Genomic DNA, 25,265 nt, shown 5'->3' with positions numbered 1-25,265 from the left:
CATTCCATCAAACTATTTTCCAACCCCGTTACTTCCAATTTCAACAGAGGGACAGGCCACTTCAAAACAAATTCCCCAGGGAATACTCATATGTTGCAACTATGCACGAACAAATTCCAGACATGCCTGTACAATTCTGGGAATTCTTGCAGATCGGGCGTAAAGTATACTATTAGGCTCGCCTCTGAGGCGTCGCCAAAAAAGAAGAATTATTTCATGCCCAGTTTATCAATATGCAGAACAACTACTGTAACAGTTCTGTCTTGATTAAATAATGAGAAAACAATGGAAAGTCAAAATGCCAATCTAGCCAGGATAGAAACCTTAAATGACCACCTAAAAAAAACTTAAATGACCGCCCAAAAGGATAAACTGACCAATAGAAATCACACGGATGTTGTTGTTGTTTTTGTTGGGTTTTTTTTCAAAAATGTCATCTATGAAGCGTACGATTCGTATCGTCTTGTGTTTTGTTTATTCGGAGCAAAGTTTTCAAAATATTCCCAAAATCAATCATTCCCGACGTAGCGTTTTCAATTTCTAAATAAAAATAGACGCGAAACTTCAATAATATCATCAATCAGCTTTTATATTGACGTACCATTGTCTTCATTAAAAATATAGAAATATGCCGACAAAGTAACGCATTGTCTTTGCTTTTTTTGTTTTCTGCAGAAGAAAAATTATATCATGGGAAATTGAATATGATGACGTCCTCCATATGGTCCACAAAATTAACAATAAGAATTATTTCATGACCAGCTATCAATATTCAATACAACATCAGTTCTCTCTTAGTTCATTAATGACCAAACAATAGAAATTAAAAATTCCAATTTTGTTATTGAGGGTAGAAACCTTGAATATTGAAGAGTGGCTGGGGACGTTTCTAACGTATTCCAATACAATTCTGCCCAAACTGATCTATTGCAAAGTCGGGACCTAATGGACCATTCCAAAGAAAAAAAACTTATACTTAGAAACTGGGTAACCCTAGTCCAAATCAAATATGAAAATAACAGTCCCTCCATGCAAGAATGGACTCTTCCAGCAGTATTCCCCTGTAGGATGGACCAGTGCAAAATCACATCCGCTGAAGAAAACGGACATTTGCATAATCACCCCAGTCCAAAATTGGATTCTAGAAATGCCCCCCCCCCCTGAGTGCAGACTCTTCAAGCGGCTCCTCTGTGTAAAATGGACTAGTCCAAAAACACATCCACTAAAGAAATGGACTTTTGAATAATCACCTTTAGTCCAAAATTGATTTTCAAATAATGTGTCCCCTATGCAAGAATGGACTCTTCCAGTGGCACCTCGATGTAAAATTGGCCAGTCCAAAAGGAAGTCCACTAAAAAAAGGGACTCTCGCGTAATCCCCCCAATTCAAAATTAAATTCTAAAAATGTGACACCCCCATCTATTAATGGACAGTTTTGGTTTACAAATAACGAAAAGGGATGTTTCGAAAGCCATTCTTAAGGACTGTATGCCAAACATTTCAATGAGGATCTGAGTACATTTTGGTTTAAATAGGAATTAAAAATAGATATTTTTTTCTGATAATAGCCAAAAATCGATAAAATCAATTCTGAAGTAATGTATGCCGAAAGTGTGAACTAAGTCATGTGCGCACATGTCCTATGCAGAACTAAAGCACATTTGGTATGGATATTAGGGCACAAGCCAGAAATGTAAGGTAAATTGGTTAACCGAATTGGCCAATCAGGCCCTCGCATTTCAACCTATAGTGCTCCCATTGTCTGTCATTTTCAACACTAAATATGGTATTGGAAGTGACAGAAGTGGCAAAATATCGCCAAAAAAAATGCCCAAAATAAATCGTTTTGGAGGGTATGCCAAAAATGTGAATTTATTCCTTGGAATATTTGGTCAAGGTACGTCTACACCAAATTTTAGGTCATTCGGTTGGAATACCGGGGCATAGGAGGCCAAAATATACATTTTTGGTCTAAAATTGGCCCCAAAAAAATCAACAGAATCACTTCAAAAGCTTATACTAAAAAGAAATGAAGAAAAAAATGCCAGCTGGGAGTCTTTACCTGCTCTATCGGTATTTCAGCTCATTTGTGGTATAATAATAATAACAATGGTTTTATTCGATTCAAACAATCACACAGCGAAACACCACATGGTAGCCACAGGCTGAATTGCGTGGGTTTTCGTTACAATAGACAAAGTATTGAAATATCAAGATGACTTACATACAAAACACTGACATTAGACAGGTTAAAATAGCTTCAATGAAAGCCTATGTTACTTACACGGTATATAGAACATTTCAAATTTGACAAACAGGAGTATTGCATATAGACGAAAGTACGACATCAAAGAATGGGCTGGAATTAACAATATATCAGATGTTGTTCAACAACCGTATCATATATTGAATTGCACTTGAGTGATATCTCACAGTTCTACAGAACGCGTTGTTTAGTTTGTGAGATGACCTGGTCTTTCTGCCACTCACTTCCAATCTTACAGGGGGCAGGAAATGTCTGTACAGTTTGGATTGTTCGAGTGACTGGGCAAACTTCACGGTTAGTTCATGGCGGCGTGTTTGGAGGGTTGGCAGGTCGAGCCGCTCACATGCTTCAGGATAAGAAGTGAAGTCGGCACCGAGAATGATTCTCAATGCACGACGCTGCACTTTCTCGAGCTTATTACTGAGGCTGGCAGGGAGTCCAGACTGCCAAACGGGTGCAGCATACTCAACAACAGGTCGGATGTAGGTGATGCAAACAGTAACAAGGTCGTCAACAGGGAGATGGAAATGTTTGAGTTTGCACAAAAGGAATAGCCGTTTGCTGGCTTTGTGATATATGGAGTTGACATGAATGTCCCACTTCAGGTTTGATTGAAGATGGATACCCAGGATCCTCATAGACGAGACTTCCTGGAGGTTGACATTATTCACAGTGAGCGGGCGTGGGATGAATGGGGTTTTACTGAAATGAATGTACATGACTTTGCACTTTCCAGGGTGAAGCATCATGTGACTGTCCTTTGACCAGTTGTCTAAGTCAGACAGATCTTGTTCCAAGTGAGATGGACAAACAGGTGACTTCCGGACTTCCAGCATGTTTAAGTCATCTACAAACTTCCAGCGGGTTGAGACAGCCTGCTGCGCCGCACTGTTGATGTAGGAAGTAAATAAAGGTCCGAGCAACGTTCCCTGTGGCAGGCCACACGTGACCCGTACCATGTCAGACAGCGCCCCGTGGTACCGCATAGCCTGGTATCTGTTGGTAAGAAAAATAGCGACCCATCTAACCAGCGAGGGCCGCAGGCCGATGTCAAGTAGAAGACGGATGGCGACTGTGTGGCAGACCCTATCGAAAGCCTTACTGTAATCAGTAGATACTAAAGAGCAGAAGGCATTAGGTTTGTCACAAGCCTTGAATATAGAGTTTGTCATGTCTAAAAGGCAGTGGGTTGTGGATCTACCCTTGATACCTCCAAATTGTTGGGTATCAATGTGAGGAAGGATGTCGGACATAGCCCACTGGCAGATGAAATGTTCTGCTACTTTGCTCAACAGTGAAGTTAACGAAATAGGGCGGAGGTCGTTAATGGACGGGGGCTTGGTCTTCGGGACAGGAACAACGGTGGCGTTTTTCCATTCGTCTGGCACAGTGCCTAGCTGGAGTGAAGAATTGAGTATATCTGCAAGTGGTACACTCAGTTTGTACGCGAACTCTCTAATCAGCTTACCTGGAATGCCATCAGGACCAGCTACCTTCCGAGTCTTGACTTTTTGCAGCTTCGCGTACACGTCCCAGGGACTCACGGTGGGCGGTGGAAGGGATGGCAAATAGGCAGGTAACGACGACAAGTCCAACGGTGGCAGCGAGGTGATCACGGTGGCAGCGAGGTGATCACTTTGTTTATTGCGTTAGCAGTGTTATATGTGTCACTGGGGTCCAGTTCGTCGATGTGGATGACAGGTTCCGAACGGGTACAGTTGGCCATACGTTTGATCTGATTATGCCACTGGGCGGCATCGTCATTTTTGAGTGACTTTACATTAGTGTTGTAGTGTTTAACTTTAGAAGCTTTGATCCTACGCTGCACGTTGTTTCTTAGTTGTTTCCATTCCGATTCGTCGTTGTTAGCGAAGGCTTGTTGGCGCATGTAAATCAAAGACTTGATGGCAGGTGTAATCCAGGGCTTGTCGAGGTGGTGTAGACGAATGAGTTTCATGGGGAAGAAGTGATCCATCTTAGATTGCAGGGTACTGTAAAAAGCACGGGACTTCTCCCTGTGGACTGGACTGACGAGACCTCCGACCAGTCGTGCGCAGTAATCCACTGGCCAAAAGGACGAACACAGGAGTTACGGAAAGGTCGACAGTACCGTTTGATCATCCTGTTGTTTACAGATGTACTCTTTGCTTGCATGGTGACAGTGTTGTGGTCGCTTGTGGCAAGTGGGTCGGAAATGCTCGGAGTTGAGTAGTATGAGTTCAAGTTGGTGATGATGAGATCAAGCATAGCTTGGCCTCTCGTGGGTCGGTCAACAAGTTGCCGTAGGTGATGGGACATACACAGTCTGCTGACGTCGACACGATTGAAGTCTCCACCGATGATTATCCCTATGTGTGGTTGATTCACTTGCAGGGAGTCGACAGCGTTCACCAAGTGGTCGATCAATAACTCACTGTGTGGGGAGTCAGGAGGCGAGTAGGCGGCGCAAACCGCTAGACAGGATACATTGCGGGGGAGTCGACGGGGCCGTACCTTCACCCAGGTACACTCCAACTCCTCAGGAACGGGAATGTCCAGGACGCTAGAGGGTATGTCATTCCTGACATAGACTGCAACTCCATCTCCCGATCGTCCTGCACGTGCTCGGGAGTACGTCGTGTAGTCTTCTCAGTCAGTCATCTCAGCTGGCGATTGCTCACGGAACCATGTCTCAGAAACAATGGCAACGCCGGTATCAAGGTCACGAAGACGTATTTCGAATTCCTCAAGTTTATTGCACAGCGATCGGGCGTTACTGAGGAACAGTGAGGGTAGATTGTAGGTATGTCTTTGTTTTGGCTCTGGGTGAGCGGCAGGTGGATGCTTGTTGAGTGTCTGAGACGCAACAATCCTTGTCAAAACACGGTTTGTTGTACCACTTGTAGTGCACAGACGGCTTTCAGTCAGGAACGATTGGAATTCATCCAGCTGGCTCGTTGTGGTACCTGTGGTATAGGTGGAATATGATAACCAAAGTATGTAGTTCAGGTGCGCCATCTATCGGAATACGACAGAAGTGAAATCAATTCTAGGTCTGATTATAACATTTCACGTCGTGCATACCTGTTACACAATATGAAAAAATCGGGCCTTCTTGGTGGCTGTTTGCTATTTAGAAATTTTGGTACAGAATTAGATTTGGGACGCACGCACAGACACACACACACACACACACTCACAAACACACACAAACACACACACACACGCACAAATTGTAGTAAGAGTCCATGAGCTTTATACGCAACACTTTACTTTAAAGTCTTCCTGAGCTTCATAAAATGTCTACAACATGAAACATATATGGAATCATTTCTATTACACGTAGATTGGTATAAAGCAACGTAATTTGGAAGCACCTAACTAAATTATAAATTTCATTCAGAAAACATGATTACATGTACGTCATGCGGGTATCTAACTGGGCCGCGACCTGTTAGCGACAGTTTTTTTGCCAACTGGTTCCCAATAAACGGTCGCAAATTTGTCCCCTAAAATGCCGTGAAAAGACAAGAACAATACGTGAGTTAGATGCGAACATAACTCCAACACCGGACCCGCGAGGCGTTGGTGACCTCGCTGCGACAGATCGATTTGACACCGCGCTAAACGAATTTCATCGATAAAAAACGAATCTTTTTACACATTGTGTGATGTTTTTGTCTTTCTTGTCATACTTGTACATTTTTCGTGGTATTTTCATTGTAAAGTCAAGGCTCACTCAAATTCAATCTAGGACGCAGCGAGGTCACCAACGCGTTGCGGGTCCAGTGAGAGGGGGCCGGGCTTAAGTCGCCATTTCTTCTGTAAAAAGTGATACTTCAGTTTCACAGTTTCAAATATTATTGCACACCCAAGGCACAGAGCGCATAGTATCTGGTATATGGTATATGGTTCGTGTCAGTTTGTTTTGGTCATTTCTGTGAGATACCCGCTTAATGAAATCTCATTAATCAGTGCAGCGGCGGTGCAGTTGTAGGATCTGACACAATGTTTCATGGGAGATTTTAGCGACTGAACATTTTAGAAATAATTCAAATGTTCTTTACCTTTCGTAAGATGTTGAAAAGATTTTGAAACTTATGACGTTGCTAAAATCACGTTCGCTAATTCTTTGTTGTCAGTTAGCTAAATGTATCACCTGTAGGTGGAAATTAAAATGTGCTTAACTATACTGATTATTCTCAACTACACCATTAACTATGACCAAGTGCAGCCATTTAGCAAAATATGCTGTTCAACCTATTGCCGTCACCCCCCTCGCCTCGCTAGCCCCAAACGCCATTCCACTAATGGTCAACCCCCATGTACAGAGCTAGCGAGATGTTGTATTTTAGGAAGCCATGCTGTTATTTCTTAGATCTGCGTTTTCCATTTGCGCTCTACGTAAATAATTCTTGAGCTGCTTACGAGCAGTTGAAAGGATGTCAAGTCCTTAGAGAGCATTTTGAAGGCGGGGTCCTAGTTTTTGGACTGCGGCGCCACTACTGTCTCTGTAAAGCGAGCAATTGGATCAGATTAACGTAGAGTAAACAGCGGGTTTACGTACTCATCTTCCGTTTCGTGACGGAAAATCTCCGACAAGTACCGGACGCGTTTGAGGATTTACTCTGTCAATACCCTTGGATTGGAGACAATTTCTAGATATACCTGTTGAATTTCGCAACGATTTGGGTGCAACAGAACATGCTGGTGTGGCTCTACAGTGAAGAGATGGCAGATTCAACCATGTAGCTGCTCGTCGTCCAGTCGAGGAGGAATTCCAACGGATATATACGGGTCACCATGGTAGTAAGTACGACGATTATTGTAATAATGGGCTCGGAAAGCCGGCTTCCATTCCTTTGAGCTCAGCAAATCGGGGTTAACATTCAATATCCTTTGATTTAATCGCTGTTATGATATTAGTATGGTGTGTATAAATTTTTGCCGGGAATTATGCAGTACGTATACGTGACATGTTAAACATATTACAAAAACACGCCAAAATACAGTTACTGATTAGAACAAATTGGTATGATTTTGGAAACCGATATGCTTTCGTGATTTTTCCAAAATCATATCCAGTTGCTTGAGTAACTGTTTTTAGCGTATCTTAGTATCTCAATGTCTAACCTTCATCAACGTAGACAAAAAAATGTAACATATTAAATTTGACCACATTCTCTGCAAGTTGAAATTTATACATGTATGATCATAACTTTTTTTTTTTTTACAAAGCAATCGGACAATGTTGCGGCTGTGATTTTCATAAAATGATGCTGTAAATGTATACTAGTATAATGCAGTTTTGATCCCGGATGCGGCGGCGTGTATCTATGTACATAAGCCGTGATTACTGTAGATTAATGAGGCACGGGGGGCTGGAGTGACCAAATGACCTTCATCTGATGACCAGGTTGATAGAGGTTCTCTTGAAAAACACACAAATGATTGTGCATCTCTCTTCTCTAATCTATTCTTTGAGATTGCGCACCTAAAGAAGGTTTTTAAGTCCTCATCTTCATTTCTGTACTGTACTGTGTTAGGTCGTGTTTCGGTTTTGTGATATGTGTAATTGTAATGTTATTAACATAGAAACTGAAGACAGATATATTTGACTTGCGTTAGCCCTGTCTAGTTTAGTCCGTCCTTAATCAATCAATGTACGTTTGCTTTGATTCAATCAAGGAATGTGTACTTATATTTGCTGTAAGATATAATAGGGATATCAAATTTGATCATGTGTCGAATTTAGACCTCGGATGGCAGACAATAAGGACCAATCATCTTTATATGTGACTTAACTATAAATGCTGCAATTGTCTTTTCTTGTTTATTGTGAAGCGAGGATATAACAAAAGCTGAAACTCACATGGTCTTCGGCTGTATGGGAGGGATTACACACTTGTAATGGGTTTAGTTAGTGTTAGCCAGATCTGGTTGCGCGACTTGTCAAGTTTTGAAACGACCACACATTTATATCGCTGCGTCTAATGTTACCCTCGGTTTTGACATAGCATTCATAGAATAAACTTATGCTTTAGTCACAATTAGAAAAAGGGCTCCCGCCGGGTAGTTGTGTTTGTTTGTTGTTATGTTTTTGCACCTTCGGGCGTGAACCCTACGTGGCCCCGTGAGACATCCTGCGGCTACCGGGATTTTTTAGCGCTCGGCCGGGCCCCCGGATCATTCTAACTCGTAGTTAAAACTCAACCCGCGACCCGGTGACAAATGGCCGCCGTAAGCTAATCGTGAAAATACCGAGAGGTAATTTTACTTAAGAGCCAGGTCGGGGCTACGACCCCTACGGCCACAGCATTACGTTTATCACAGAATAATTACACGATACAACAGTTACAAATAGGGTATTTCACTGTTGGCAACGGTACAAATGGATCTTTGGCATTATGGTACGAAAATTGCATGCGACCTTTCTTCTCTACATGGGTCCGGGCCAAATAGGATATATGTGATTGGAATGTACGCATTGTGTGCGACAGTGACTTGCATAGGCCTGGGTGTTGATATTTCCAATACTTACAGGTATTTCATTCTTACAAAAGACATAATTGAAAGAAAGAAATCTAATTTGGTCTTAGGAACAAAAATTTACCTGGATCGCAAAATAATGGCATTGACACAACCAATCACAAGTGGAGTGGCTCTGCAGCAAAAAAAAAAGTCTTGCATGAAATGCAAATCATCACGTACCCGGGGATTTGCCTAATGTTTAATTGTCTGATTTATTATCTTATTTATTGTGTTGTTTTTGGCATGTCTGTGTGTGTGTGTGTGTGTGTGTGTGTGTGTGTGTGTGCGTGTGTGTGTGTGTGTGTTTCCAGGCTATTGTAGTCAGCATAACTCAAGAACCTCTGGATGGATTACGGTGATATTTCGTAAGTGTTGTGAAGCCAAAATTCAAGGTTGATTTTGGGCCCCCTGGTATGTGACCTTGGTACTGCAGCAGAACTTCAATTTTTGTATCTTTTGACCTGGACGTGCTATGGTCTTGGTTTTTTGGTGGCAGATAGCTTGTGATGTAATAAAGAAGTTGTGTAGGTTTGGGCCCCCTAGCAGCTTGCTCTGGAACTGCAGGGGCGTTATTGTGAAAATCATCCACGGAGACTAACTGAACAAAGGAACAACGGATTTCCATAATATTTAGTATGCAGGTAGCTTAGACAGAGATATACACAATGAAGTGCAAATTATGCTAATCGGTACTTAATTTGCATATCTAATGAGGAAAATCTATATTTGCAGTGTTTTTCATTATAAGACTCAAATACATGTAACATATGTAGTTTATGGAAAGTGGAGCATCAACAGATACCAATTATGCAAATAATCCCTGATTTGCATAATTTATGCAAAAACACCGAAATTTTTTAATTGGAAAAGTATAGCACTTTCAATATTGCAACATGTGTAAGTAAGATAAAGGTGTTTATGATTAAGCATATATTATGTAAATGTTTAAGTCATTTGCATAAATAGAATTGTTCATGGAGATATGAGGTCGTGGAACTCTTGTATCGTAAAGTGTGATGTGAATCAACAAACTTTGTATCGTTATAACATGGCCCTGTTTCTATGTACGTACCTTCACTTACGATTTACATATGTGTAACCCGTCATACCTTTAACGAACGTTAATGCTTTGTTTTCCTTTTAATGCTTTGATATCGTCGTCTTTAAAAGTAAAGCCTGCGATAGCGACCTGTACTTTGCATGTTGCGATCGATGCATCAAAGAACATGGTTGCACTACATGAAAGCAACCAAATGAATGAAGCTAACGTAAACTGACCTAGCAGCCGTGCTGTACACAGGGGGAAGCTTGGCTTAGAACATGTACTAAAATAGCCACTCTTCAAGACACTTAACTATGTGGAGATAACAGATAAAACATGAAAAGAAAACAACAAGGATATATATATAGATAGAGAGAGAGATGGATTGATAACCGCACAAGCCGATCCACCAAGCCGACCCTGGTAAATTGGGCGGTTGGTTCAGGCCAGTGCTACAGAAAACTCATGGCACTTGGCTTATAATTATCCTGATTTCTAAGTTCGCCATGTAGGCACCAAAAGTATTTGACAGATTTCTAGACACACAGCTAAGCATAGAACTGAACAACCACCTGTCCGTCAGCACCAAGGACGGGGCGATCACTACGCTCAGTACTACTTTAATTTTCTCTTGACCTACTGCGAAGGTTTTAATCTATTTCGCTATTCAGACTACGAAAATGATGCATCCTTTGTACCATTTCTTTGTTGGGAAAATGGTCAATGCTTCGCATACCACGACCCGATGCTTTCTCTTTCTGACCCTGGTGAATATTCTAAGCGTCCTGATCAATAAAAGGTAAAGCAGTCATTTTCTATTGTGGTGAAGCCCTATCACGGCGCCTTTGTTGTTGGCTATTTGTGAAATATAACTTCAATCAGTCTAGCGGGGGTTTTTTCTAATCCAACGCACATCGGGTCACCGGATACATAACCCGAATTATCATTGTTAGCGATCCCTTCAAATGACGATATGTACAGAACAATCTCTGACAGATATATTACGGACTAGTTCACGACGTTTATTTTCCTAAGGTGTATCTGGACAACAGTGAAAACTGACTCTGTACTGACTTCGGATAGATGTCTTTATAAAACTATGCAGTAGTAGAAAAACAAGGTAAAGTTACTCAAGCAACCGGATAGATTTAGACGTTTCAGGTAGCATCAACTACCGGTCAGTCACCTGGATGTGTAACCTTCATAGATGTATATAATCGTACTACATGTACATAATATTGATTTCAATTCAGCGTGCCCTCTAAGTAGCTAATACCCGATTAAAATTGCCCTTCACAATAAAAGCAGGTTACTTATTCATCCACAGTGGGGTCATTTCGGCTAAATCAGCTATTCTGTGCGGAAAGAATGCTTTTAACTAGACGCTTCATACAAACCCTCTTGATTTCCCGCGAGACCCGGATGATGTCAACTTTTCCTGCCCTCATCCGACAAAATGGATCCTAACTGTTAAGGGTGGGGGGGGGGGGTGTGCTGGAGTTGATGGTTGATGAAATAGCGAGTGCTACCTTAGTACCGCAAAGAAATTATATCATCCCCACGCCTCCATTTCGGGGGCGTCCCTGTGGTGTAGTGGTCTGCGCTTCTGTCACTTACAACATCTGGTTCTAAGAACATGGAACCGGAAGGCCCGAGTTCGTGCCCGGGTAGGACACCTCCGGACAAGAGGCGCATTGAGTCATACCAAAGACTTCATGAAAATGGTACATACTTATGAAACAGTATGGAAGTTAAACACACTCCACTGCCAGTGGACTAGCCCCCTGCTGCAGTGATTGCACCACAGTGTGGCCTAGGGCTATGAAACGGAGATGGGCACCACCCTAGACACTTTATGGTGTGGGAGGATGTTAACTTTTAACCAACATTTCCATTTCACGTACTGGTATATTGTATAGATGACCACATATAATTCAAATATTATGCACTACTTTGGGAATAGTGGTGGTCATTTCAAGATTGTACATTCAGCAAACAAATAGAATTAACATAACACTATGAAATTTTGCTATTCGGTGACGTAAAAGATCTATCTCCTATCTGGTACAACTCTATGGAATAGTTTGACACCAAACATGAGAATGGCGCCGTCAGTTGTTAACATTCAAAAAATATGTTCCGACGAGTGACTATGGACTGACCACGATTACTGAATACGGAATAATTTATATTGTCGACTTATTTTCATTTGCCGAATATGGTTATGAAATATGGAATGTAACGTTATCTTTGCAAACAAGTGTTTCGTTCTATTTTCCTATGCTATGTCAAGAAGGACCCCTGACCTCCTCCCTTGAGCTCTTGAAAAACGGCCACGGCCGAAAAAAATCTAATCTTTCAAGGTTAAAGAAAGGTTTAAAAAGTACACTATAACGTTATATTCTAATCAAACAGTTTGAGCTTTGGTATAAGATGTTGTCTATATGCCCAGTTTTGAGACGGCGACTGTGAAAGCGCATCGCTAAGTGAGCATTTGTTTGATAATCAGATACTGGCATGATCCATTGGAGCCAATTAACCATACTTTGTGATGCAAATGAGGCGTAAAAACATGCATACACATGCATCTATAGGTACCGAAATCATGCATCCAACCCATGCAAAGGGTAACACAAGCCTGATCACGCCCCATTATAAGTGTGGTCAGATCTAAAAGTAATTGCTGGAACCCGTGTCTGAAATATGATGCCAAATTTGGACCTATTCCAGTGGTATTCATAAACGTGTGCTTTCAGTTATTCAGGGTTAAAAATACTAAAGACCATGCAACAATCTTTATTGACAAACCAAAAGTACATCGACTTTTTGTAGGTCTTCTATAATTTTACATACAAACAAACAAACAAACAAACAAACAGAAAAGTGGATACAAATTAAATAATTTACGTAAAAGTATATAAATAAATCAACATGACTTATATTTCTAGTTCTAAGGTCTCTGAAACATTCTTTGATGTATTTAGCTACGAATGTTTTTAACATATGATTGAATTTCGGTAGGGACCAAAGTTGACAATAAACAAGAGCACAAAACTGCGAAATACGCAGGAAGTATTTCTTCCTAACAGCAAATCTACTACCATAACCTTAAAGTGCTCCAATCTAGTCGTTATTCATTATTTTATTACGACTTTATTACAGAAAATGAGCAGCGTCAAATCATCAGGTATAATTAGCTGATGGCCACGAAATCGATTTAATGAAGTGTATAGATGCATTTGTAGAGATGCTGTCAACTGTTTTCAAATAGTTCATTAGTGAATGGGGACTTCTATTGTGGTTTTTCCTCGCGTGCGTTTGCTTCTACTTTTCTAATGTAAGTTCGAATACTTCTGTGTATGTTCAGATGTCAGTCCTATCTTTGGGGGGATTACTATACATTGAATTCACCCTAGCAAGCCACAACAATTTTCTACAACGTGTGTTATGCTATATTCATATTTGCACTAGTGCACGTAGGTGTGTAGCCCCTGGTTGGCTCTGAAGCCAAAAATTTGTCCCGGTGAACTGTCGGATATCAGAGGTATACCTCTCACGATTAGCCTACGGCGTCCATTTGTCGCCGGGTCCCGAGCTGATTTTAACTGCGTGTTTTTAAAAAATCCCGGGGCCCGGCGGTGCCCAAAAATAGCCCGGTAGCCACAGGATATCCCACCGGGCCACGTAGGGGCAAAGAGGTTTAAAATTTTATTTCAAACGTCCTTGGTGAGAGGGGTCACGTCCGAAAGTGCAATAGAAACGTAAACTACCCTCTTGTGTATGTCGCATTACAATAGCATTACAAAGTGTTCCTGCACCAGTTCCACGAAGCGTCCGTGTGAATGACCTGTGTGGTAATGGCGGTGTGAAGGTTAGAGTGATGAATCATTACTGCCGGGATCCATCCGCCGAATGGATGTGTACGGTAGTTCACATAGCCTGGTCCCAGTCTCTAGTGGTGTTTTACCGGGCCCAGGCTGCTTTATTGAATCGTTTCTGTCAGCCTTTCTACTTAGCTGCCATAGAGAGTTCCCCGCCGTGGGTGGCGACGTAATTTAATCCAAGGCCGTAGTTCCCCAATTATTGCCAAATTTTGTTTTTCAAATCAAAGTTAATTCTAGAATATGCATTTGCCTCAATGAAAAATCAAAAACAGCGTTGCTTTTCAACTCATGAATATCATAGTGATTAGAGAGAATATTTTATCCAGTGAAATCTTATCCAGTTGTTTTTAAAACACCAATGGTACGTGGGTCTACGAAGCATGCCACATGTCACGTGGGCGTGTTTTCGACAAGATCATTTTTTCACTTCTTACGATACATACGGCCAGAAAAGAGACAACTCTACCATTGACAATGAAACCGACAAAACGTTACTACTATGAAATACCATTGGATCGACTGTCATTGTTGGCAAAAGAAATGCTTACGCATTACGACAGCTGTATTTCTTTACATGATGACACCCCTTCCACAGATAGCAGATGTCCTTGACTAAGAGAAGTATATGATAAATTTGGCACACTATTATTCACGAAGACGTGTAAGACTTTAAGTAATCTTTTAACGTCCTTTGAATCAAACGTAAGGGGAAACGTGAAGCAGGGTAAACAAGGTATGGGTCAACGGCACATCCTTTATACCATCTATTATCATAACCGGACGTCATAACCGCACTCCCCTGGAACAACGAATATGTAGACATTGCAATTTAAATAGGATATAAGACGAGCAACACTTTTTAATGGAATGTAGTTTATACAACGAAGAGAGAGCTGCGTTTTATAAACTAGTTCAATGTAGGTTTCCCCATTTCATTCGTCTTGGCATCGCGGAAAAATTCATGTTTCTAATGGCTTTAGATAAACCCTCTATTATTAAACACACCTGTACTTAGTCAAGTCAAGTCAAAGTTTATTGCACAACGATTGTAACAGGTACAATGTAAGGCAAAGATAAAATACTACTGGATACTTATGTCTACAATATTACTAAGAAGCGAGAAGAGGCCAAATTAACGTGATCATTAGACTAGTGCTAGCTTTTCATTGTGTATATATATATGTGTGTGTGTGTGCGTATTTTCAAACTGTTATGTATTTTGTTGTGACCTGTACTGAACCCAGTGGGTGGGTGTGTACAATAAAGGTCTTCATTCATCCATTATTTTGCACACATCCAAGAACAGCTATCCAAGTTGGTGACCTGCAGCTGTTGCTCATAGTCGGGCCACATGATATAAAACAGAACAGGGCTTATCTAGATGGAGGCATATCAGTAGCATTATCTCACCATTGTGTACTAGAGGTTCGTCCTTCCGGATCCCAAAATGTTTATCTCCATGAAAAATGGAGATATAGTTTTGGGTGTGTCTGTGTGTCTGTTTGTCTGTCTGTTTGCTTGTCTGTCTATTTGTGTTTCCGGACTACTGTAGTCATCATAACTGAAGAACCTCTTGATGGATTACGAAGATATTTGGTATGTGGGCAGGTGTTGTGAAGCCGAAATTCAAGGTCGATTTTTGGCACCCTGGTATGTGACCTTGGTACTGCAGCAGAAATTCCATTTTTTGTATCTCTTGACCTGGACGTGCTATGGTCTTGTTAGTATTTGCTCTCTGTTTTGAGATCATAAGCAGAAATTCGGTCACTTGTACATTGCTTGTGGAAGCTGTGTAATCATGTGTCCAACTTATATTTTATTTCTATAATAGCCCACTGGTAGTAACCAGTATTTCTGTTGGTGGAATCTAAATTCTCTGACTACCTGTATAGTTAGGATCGCGTCCAAGGTGTTATGTGGCAGGTTACTGGTAGAATGTCACGTATTGACGTGTGTCATTTCTTTGGCATTTCCTTTGTAACCTGTTACCGACTCCTAGCGAACAGACATGCGGGTCATTCTAGAGCATAGCTCCGTCGATAATTGGCTTTTCACAGCGCCGTTTGAAAGCACGGTCAGCTTTCAAAGTCGACAACTTGCAGAGGGTCCCTATGGGGTTAAAGCGTGGGCACGTTCGTCGTACAATCTGGAGAGGTGCTATTTCGAAAAAGTGCAGTTTTTGCTGAAATACGCACCGAGAAATATGGGGACGGTCTATATGAATATGAAAATGTAAAAATTTGGTAAATATTTTCAATATTAACCTCCCTGTACGTACCCCCTGAAGTTTGTACCATTACTATGTAGACGTACTGCACTAATATAAAGGTATGCTATCAAAAAAACTTAATGCTTTAAAGTATTAGTACTAGGTCAGAAGCATTACAGTGAATATTTGAATCTATTCTCCACGCAGATATAGACTATTACCAAATCACCCCCATTGCAAAAATGGACTATTCCATTACAGCATGTGCAAACTTTAAGGGGTATATACATGGGGGTTAGAGTCCAATTATTGCCAAAATTTTGTGATTTCTGTGCTTAGATAGTACATCTCCATATTTTGAAATGCGTATTTTACAAAGTTGGTATTGATCCACCCTCCTCCCCCTATCTTTAGTTTGACTTTCTTTCAGTGACAAGGGATGGCCCTATGACATAACTGGTAGCACTCTCGCATTCAAATCTTCTTCTTTGTTGCTGACCAGCCTCATTTGAGCTTAAGGTTCCGATTAGTTGGTAACTGGGAGTCCTCGGTTCAAATCCTAGGAAGGGCATCTTGGTTGGGCTTGCATCCGTCTTTCGGAAAGGACGTAGAATGGCCCGGGGGTCCCGTGTTTGAGCAGGTGTCTTGAGCACGTTAAAGAGGAAGGGCTAGCAACCCCCTATAAAGATATATCCTGCTACTAAGACAGCAAAGAAACTTGCTTACCTATTTGCCACCAGGCACTACGTGACAAAGTGAACAGCAACAACAACTTTCAGCGACGGCACTTGACATCTAGAAAGACTATTGAAGTTTGTGCATCAGTTTAACAACTGTGCCAGGAATTTAACCCGTCTGCTCTGTAGAGGATTTTATAATATTCACTCCCTTGTTTGTGCTACGATTGGGTCATGTGGCAACCGCGTGTTTGGCTTATAACTTCAACCTATTGTCAGTCATACTGACTGCAAATGGAACGTGACATTGCTTGGGCCCACCAGACAGCGAGCATCTTTTCCAAGCAGCATTTTACGTGCGATTTGATTGGATGAAATATACACGATGCTCTAACAATGGTTTGAAATCTATGACGGTTGAATCCTCTTCTCGCGCAATAGGCTTGATTGATTGCGTGTAGCACTGAATCGTTTCACAAAGTACGCTATGTTTCGAGTTGTCGTAATCTTTTCTTGTGCGTCATTTGCTCAAAAACCGACTTTAATTCATAATTCCTGACTCCATAGCCATAGATTTCCTGTAAATTGTTCTGAGAGTCCTGCCCTACCATATTTTTCGATATGAAATTGCAGCATATTTCTATGTAAGTACTTTTAAAGATATTCTCTCGAAGCGCTCTCTATCGAGATCTTTGTGAACTGTAGTTTTGTCTTTGTTTTACTTGTGCACGTCTTGTGTTATTGATGTACTTCAGCGAAAAGTAAACGGTCAGAGAAGTACATTTGGGTACTTTTAAAGATAACCTGTCGAAGCGTTCTCTAGCGATATCTTTGTGAACTGTAGTTTTGTCTTTGTTTGACTTGTTTGCACGTCTTACGTTACTATGTGCTTCAGCTAAAAGTAAATAATCAGAGAAGTACATTTAGGTCTTGGTTAGAACGTTATAGATGAAACTTAACTACACTACAAAATGCTGTCAGCCGAACAACTTATGAAACGAATAGACGGCAAGTAAAAGGATGCGACAGTCCAAGGGGAAGGGCTAGCCACCCCTCCTTGTAAACATCCCCCCTGCTACTAAAACAGCAAGGAAACTTGCTGTCCCATGTGCCACCATGCACTACCTACCTACCTACCTAGTCCCTTGACCTCCGGGTCGTTGGGGGGACAAGGTTGCAGTGAAGATGGAGATCTGTCTCCAGGCTCGTCTGTTTCTTGCGGCTAAGGGTCGTCCATTCTGCGATGTTATCCTGCCAGGATTTCCTCTGTCGTCCCCTACGGCACTACAAAGCTCTAAACGAACGAACGAAAAGGATTTGACATATGGACCCAAGGAGCTAATCTCCAAGCAGATGTTAGGTCCTTCCCAGTAGGAGGAGAGCTATTGACAAAGACCACTGGAAAAACTAAAAGAATGATGCAAAAACACGCTTGAGTCAGACCCTACATCTGCTTGGAGATTAGAAATAGCACGGTTGTACTACAGTTGTCCCGAGAGAGAGCGGATGGTGATTTACCTTCAGACCCTACATCTGCTTGGAGATTAGAAACAGTACGGTTGTGCTACAGATGTCCCGAGAGAGGGCGGATGCTGATTTACCTCCAGACCCTAAATCTGCTTGGAGATTAGAAACAGTACGGTTGTACTACAGATGTCCCCAGAGAGGGCGGATGGTGATTTACCTCCAGACCCTACATCTGCTTGGAGATTAGAAACAGTACGGTTGTACTACAGATGTCCCGAGAGAGGGCGGGTTGGTGATTTACCTCTAGACCCTACATCTGCTTGGAGATTAGAAACAGTACGGTTGTACTACAGATGTCTCGAGAGAGGGCGGATAGTGATTTACCTCCAGACCCTACATCTGCTTGGAGATTAGAAACAGTACGGTTGTACTACAGATGTCCCGAGAGAGGGCGGATAGTGATTTACCTCCAGACCCTACATCTGCTTGGAGATTAGAAACAGTACGGTTGTACAACAAGTGTCCCGAGAAAGGGCGGATGGTGATTTACCTCCAGACCCTACATCTGCTTGGAGATTAGAAACAGTACGGTTGTACTACAGATGTCCCGAGAGAGGGCGGATGGTGATTTACCTCCAGACCCTACATCTGCTTGGAGATTAGAAACAGTACGGTTGTACTACAGATGTCCCGAGAGAGGGCGGATGGTGATTTACCTCCAGACCCTACATCTGCTTGGAGATTAGAAACAGTACGGTTGTACTACAGTTGTCCCGAGTGAGGGCGGATAGTGATTTACCTCCAGACCCTACATCTGCTTGGAGATTAGAAACAGTACGGTTGTACTACAAGTGTCCCGAGAAAGGGCGGATGGTGATTTACCTCCAGACCCTACATCTGCTTCGAGATTAGAAACAGTACGGTTGTACTACAGGTGTCCCGAGAGAGGGTGGATAGTTATTTACCTCCAGACCTTACATCTGCTTTGAGATTAGAAACAGTACGGTCGTACTACAGATGTCCCGAGAGAGGGTGGATAGTTATTTACCTCCAGACCCTACATCTGCTTAGAGATTAGAAACAGTACGGTTGTACTGCAGATGTCCCGAGAGAGGGCGGATAGTGATTTACCTCTACCTCAGTGTATAATCTTTTCAAGTGGAAAAGCTGCAGTTTTTTTGTCTGACGTGTCAGCGACATCCTCTTGAAACAGGTGGTGTACATCACATCTTACGTAGACAGTACATCGCCTTAAATCTCCCCCTCCCTGGATTACGAGTGTCCTTTTACATCACCATGACAACTAGGGGAATCAAAGAGCGTTAGGAAGAAAGAGTGGACGACGTAAGACGGTCTCGCCATTGTGGAGTGAAGTGCAGGTTTGGTTTTTTGCACCGCCGCCGTGAGCGAAGTCCTGTGATGTTTTGACTGACGTTCCCTCTCACAATCATGGTGGTGAGTTTATCTTAAGTTGTGTGACGTTGACGTCGTGTTAAGTTTACGTACGATACGAGGACAAGGACCTTAAGAGAGACTTAAGTACCGCGTGCGGCTAGGATGAACTTAACAAACTGGTTCGACGGTTAAGTATCTGTAAATTTTAAGATGGTTGCGCCTAAAAATCGGGGGAATTTCAAAACATCCTCTCAAGAAGTGTACCGCTTATTTTGGCCTTCGTATTGTGACTATATAATTAGAACTTTAAAGAAATCGGCGTATTATTAAGTGAAGGTCTGTTATAAGCAGTGATGTTGTCTACATTGAGAGACTTTCTCAGTTTTCCTTTTGTAAGTGTGTCACAGATTTAACCTACTTTCTTTACAAATGGTGAGAAATGCTAACAACTCGTTTATTGCTGGTCCGCCGCTTGTCAACACTTGAGAGAACAATCGAAAAGTTATTTCTCGAAACGTCAGATAAACTCAACAGAATCGTGGATCCCTAAGAATCTTAGGGTTTCTTGTCATATTTTTGTTTATCAGCACAAAAAGTTCCTCATTTGCGCTGTGTCATAGCATCACACAATTTATAAGTGGACGGAAGAGAACTTTTAAATTTTTTTTCGAAAACAGAGTACTTATCAGGGCAACCCAATGCCATAAACATCTGTTGACATAACTTCACAACGACTTAAACAAAGCCAAAACTTAAAAGCCACACCAATTTCAATGTTTTGATTAATACGGTTGTATGAAAACAGTTCTTAGTGCTTGTTTCTTCAGAGAAGCTTGGCTTTAAAAGCCGACATCTAATATTTTTGTTTATGCAGGTCTCTTTAAGTTTGTTTTATCGCGATTGTCTTATTCAAGAGTAGAATAAACATTCTTTTCTCAAGATTGCCAATAATAGATGATAAGATCGTCATTAAAGTTGGACTAAGGACCCAAAATTTCGGACACCATTGTTTTAAGGTTCTTTATCAACAAAGGTTGATAATGATATCGTTACAAAATGGATTCAGACAAATAATTTTGCGTCGGGCACTTATGACATAATGAACTTTCCATACTATGAAAACATCAACTAAGCTGTGACAAACTAACGATAACTGCGAAAAATAAAGCGCAAGATATCCTAGTATCCAACTGTACATTGTTTGTTTGTTTTTTAGTTTCTATTCACCTTTATTACTTAATTGGCATGGCTGTAACTAACAATGAAGGGTACACATCTTTACACGAAGCGGATGTCACTGGCTATCATTTAGTCCGTTTGGTTCTACCATTACCTTCGCCAAGAAGGCTATGTTATCGGGTGCGTGTATCTGTTTGTTTGTGGACAGTATATCTCGAGGTGCGGATGGATCTTGATGATATTTGGTATGGTGGTAAGGGTTGGTAAAGGAAGAAAACATTAGATCATGGGCCCCCTTGCGGCTTTCTGTGTTACTGCAGCAGAACCTCTGGTTTTAATATCTCTTGTTCTGGACAAGCTGTAGATAGCTCTCGTGGTCGGAAAGAAGTGACAAAAGCTTCGGCCCTCTAGCAGCTTTCTTTGGAACTGCAGGGGGTGTTTTATTTGCAGACTTTCACACACGACAAGTCAAGAATCGATTGACGAAATGGCATCATTTTCTACCGATGTTAATTAATGATGACCAACGCCATGGTATGTGAATTGTGCAAATTTTATTGTTTTTGTTGTCCCCTCTGCAGTATGGATTTATCAACCTGTGTCTGAAGTCCCTGGTTGTGGAGAAGTTCGGAGAAGAGGCCTGGGAAAATATCAGGTGAGCATGCGCAGTCCATTCGATTTCAAGACACCGTTACATCATTATGCGTACTGATATTGAAACCTGTTTTTCAAAACGAAGTCTGTTCGGGCCTATTCACACTTGTTGTACGATATGATTGTGACGGCAAATTTCAAGGATTCTTGGGACAGTTGTGGATGCGTCGTAAAAAAACTCCGCTGTCTTTAGTCTTTCATAGCCTGTCAAATCTTACGACAAAATAATCGCACACCCGATCTAACCAGGTCTTAAGAAAATGCCTGTTGCAAAACCGGCGAGGAAATGCTTTATATCACCGATCAGCGTTTTCGTATTTTCATTCTCTCCGAACAGTACTTAACCGAACGAAGTTCCATACGAAACTACTGTGTGGACAATGGCACAATTTCTAGAATTTTTTTTATCTATGCTAATAGCCATAGTACAAATTATACTACTAGTACTAATAGTACAAATTGCTTGTTGGGGAGGGGGGGTCACACGAGTATATTTGTCCGTATGAGTTCCTTATTGCCATTTGTTGCCAAGTTTTCGGCCGAAAAAAAACGTTTTTTAGTTCGACAATCAGGCTGCACAACGATGGGTCAAATAAAAATAAAAACTTATTCCTCTCAAACTTTACGTTAACCCAAAATGTCAATACACAACTCGTACGGAGTTGGATATTCGCACTAGTATGACACCCCACACCCTAGAGGCCCTGTCACACTAAGCTTGTGCGTATGAGTTGCGCATGAACATTTTTTTAGGTTTAAATAAAGTTTGCAGGGAAGAAGTTGCTTTCTACTTTGACATGCCGTTGTGCAGCCTGCTTATCGAACCAAAGACCAAAACTTAACCAAAACGAAACTTGTTAATACGCAACTCGTACGGACTTGCATATACGCACTAGTGTGACACCGTCACCCCTTAGGGCCATGTCACACTTGAGCATATAAACGTTGCGTGTGAGTTGCGTATGGACAAAATGCAATACGCAGCCGTACGCACAACAGTTGTGGAATGTTTCGATTATTTTGACGCATGTGTGACTCACGTTTCATTATTCACATATTAGATGTGCCTCAGACATTTATCAAAATAATCGAAAACTATTTATAACGAATAATTTGCGTATTAGCGTAATTTCGTTCATACCCCAAACTATCATACCTACTGGGCCATATTGTGCGTATGCCGGCGTACATAAAACTTACAAAATCGATTGAGATGCGTGTGATATGCGTATTGTGCGCACGGCGGCGTATGGATAAAATGTCAATGCGCAACACGCACGCAACGGCTATACGCACAAGTGTGACAGGGGCTTTAAGTTTCGTGTCCATGTCAGTGTTTTCAGTCGGCACGTTCCCCCCGGTATGTTGGTACTAGTTCTTTAAACGTGTGTCAACAACGGAGACAACACGAGAAGTACGCAGTGTAACGTTACTCTTCCTAATCCCTTCTAAAGTGTCCCTCGCGAAGGTTCTGCCCCGCGACACTGAATGGGCGGATTATAAGTACTTAACAAAGATAAGACTGTTGTCTCACCTTACAGAGAGAGAGAGAGATCTAGAACGTCTTCAAAATGACTTCGTCAGCTAGCAATTTTCACTATCAATGTAAAATTGTATCCATATGTCTGTTTGAAAATGGATTGTTAACTGTAAATTTCAATAGAAAAGAAATTAGACTTACAAGTACCTAAATTTCGACTGTACAACACCAAGTTTTAAAGTCATGACTCCACTGTATCTGTGTGAATTGCAATAACGGCACAACTCAAAAGGATACGCGTATTGTAGTGTACATTTCTTGTGTCGATGCAGACGGGGAATATAACGTTTGCGCGATCGTATCTTTCGTTCAAGAGGTGCATTTGAGTAACGTTGTGCGTTTGAAAAACGTAAAGAAATGCATATTTGAAAAAGAACACATGGAGGCTCACGTAAGTGCGTATATTCAAGGAGGCTCAAATTTTAACCTCCTTGGTATATTCAAGGCCGTATATGTTGCGTATTTACATTTTTGTCTAGATATTAGGTAAAGTTTGTGGCCGAAAAATATCGTTTCTTTTTTCGGTTCGATGACCAGGCTGCACAACGGTGGTTCAAATTTAAAAACAACGTCTATCCTGCAAACTTTACAAGCCAAAAAATGTCATTACGCAACTACTTGAATGTACGCTCTCTTGTGAACCCCCTAAAGTAATATCTGTTGAAACGTATACGTATATCGTATAAATCTCCTGTGGTGATACGACCATGACCCGTTTATAGTACTATCACGGCCACGCTCTAGCTCGCGTCTCCTTCGCCTTTCTGAAGGGAGTTCTGTTGAGATTGTAGCTCTGGCCAGGCGTGTTTTCATTGGTCAATTGTTTCACCATCTAAGCCCAAAATTGCATGAAAGGCAAATCCGTTGACTGGACAACAGTTGTTGTACCTTCGCGGTGTGCCAGTGGCAGTGGACGGCATTCAGAGTGCGAAAGTTATGACAAGCAGTTGATTTTAGCGGTGGTTAGTTTGTGGGAATGTAGGCCAGTGGATGAGGGTACAGTATACGCTACTTAAAGCACGGATGCTTTTTAGTGAAAGAGCGCTGAAAATTGGCCCAAACTGTTGCTGAATACGTGATCTTTCGAGCCTGAATAACATACTTTAAATGAAAGGAGTTAAGAATTGTAAAAAGAGGACAATTAAAGTCCTTTCTGTCAACTAAAACGTTGGATGAATGACGTTCTTATTCTCTTAGCAGAGGTTTCGGCCGGAAGAGGGTGCTAGGAGTAGCCGCCATTTTAACCGTCCCCCTCCCACCGTTATTGGCAACTCGCAAACTATTGTCTCAAGTTCTTACATGAAAAGACTTTCTTTCTCCGCGGCTTTGCAAATATCCTTAATTCACCGTTTCTGAAGCTGAACATGCCCGTGAGTCGAGAAGGAAGTATTAGCAGACCATTTGGGGGGTGTTGTAATCTGTAGATTCATACACAGGTCACTTACCATACTTCCCAAAAACAAACTCGTACTTTTCTGTGCTACATTGTCGTTTGAAGATATTTTTCAACCTACCTTTTTTTTCATTCAAAGACGTCAAAAGCCGGTTCAAATGTCCGTTTTCTTTCACACACCTTTTTTTTACCTTTCTTTTACAACGTTGTTTTTGCATTATGTCATTGTGAACCTTAAGAGTTACAGTTTGCTGAAACGATAGACGAAGCAGGTGTAACGTTATCCTGTCCTTGATCTTTTGTTGGTTTTACTCCCGAATCTCTCTGTAAATCCGTCCGACCTCAGTCATAACACAGCCTTGCTAGTAAACCAACATCTAGGGGACACAATGTGAACAACCACAGAAGCCTCGAAAAAATACTCACTTTATAGTCACGGTAGCAAAATTTCACGGTGTAAGGAAAATGGACATTTTCACTGAACTTTAAGTTCACGGAACGGATGTTTGAAGGAATCATAAATCATTACAACAGGTGTTTCACGGTGTGATAACTTCACGATACAGAGGTGACCGCGAAAACAGCGAACTTAAAGTTACAGTGAAAGAAACAAGAATTGCAGTGTACTGGTTTACTGGTTGGTTAGATCATTAATTGGTCAACTTCTCTTTCTACTGATGAAAAACGTAAACCGTTAACAGTAGATAGAAAACAATAACAGTAAAACGAACAAAGAAGCAAGCATATGAATCATAATAAATTACGTTATCTAAAGATTGCCGTAAAGAGTTGATTGATTGGTCGATTGATTGATCGATTGATTGATTCATTGATTGATTCATTGATTGATTCATTGATTGATTGGTTAATTGATTGGTTGATTGATTCATTGATGTTTTTAGCTTATTGGTTGATTGATGGGTTGGTTGGTTGGTCGACTGATTGATTGGTCGACTGATTGATTGATTGATTGATTGGTTGGTTGGTTGGTTGATTGATTGATTGATTGATTGATTGATTGATTGATTGATTGATTGATTGGTTGGTT

The 25,265-nt window shown here is 41.3% G+C and overlaps 1 protein-coding gene across 2 annotated transcripts in view; it reads left to right on the top strand.

Moving 5' to 3' along the window:
* Window positions 1-6,570: 6,570 nt before the first annotated feature.
* Window positions 6,571-25,265, top strand: part of LOC136423206 (guanylate cyclase soluble subunit beta-2-like) — a 42,610-nt gene continuing 23,915 nt past the window's right edge. Inside the window, exons 1-2 of one of the 2 annotated variants that reach the window (XM_066411278.1) lie at window positions 6,571-7,055; window positions 21,212-21,285. In XM_066411278.1, the coding sequence (XP_066267375.1) occupies window positions 7,050-7,055; window positions 21,212-21,285 (80 nt within the window). In that variant the 5' untranslated portion in view covers window positions 6,571-7,049. Of the gene's footprint in view, window positions 7,056-19,417; window positions 19,512-21,211; window positions 21,286-25,265 lie in introns of those variants that run through there. The other variant, XM_066411279.1, reaches the window with a different exon arrangement.

The sequence above is a fragment of the Branchiostoma lanceolatum genome, chromosome 17, assembly GCF_035083965.1.
Source record: "Branchiostoma lanceolatum isolate klBraLanc5 chromosome 17, klBraLanc5.hap2, whole genome shotgun sequence".
Classification (NCBI taxonomy): Eukaryota; Metazoa; Chordata; class Leptocardii; order Amphioxiformes; family Branchiostomatidae; genus Branchiostoma; species Branchiostoma lanceolatum.
The sequence above is the reverse complement of the archived record's forward strand: the minus strand, read 5'-3'. Positions and strand labels throughout refer to the sequence as shown.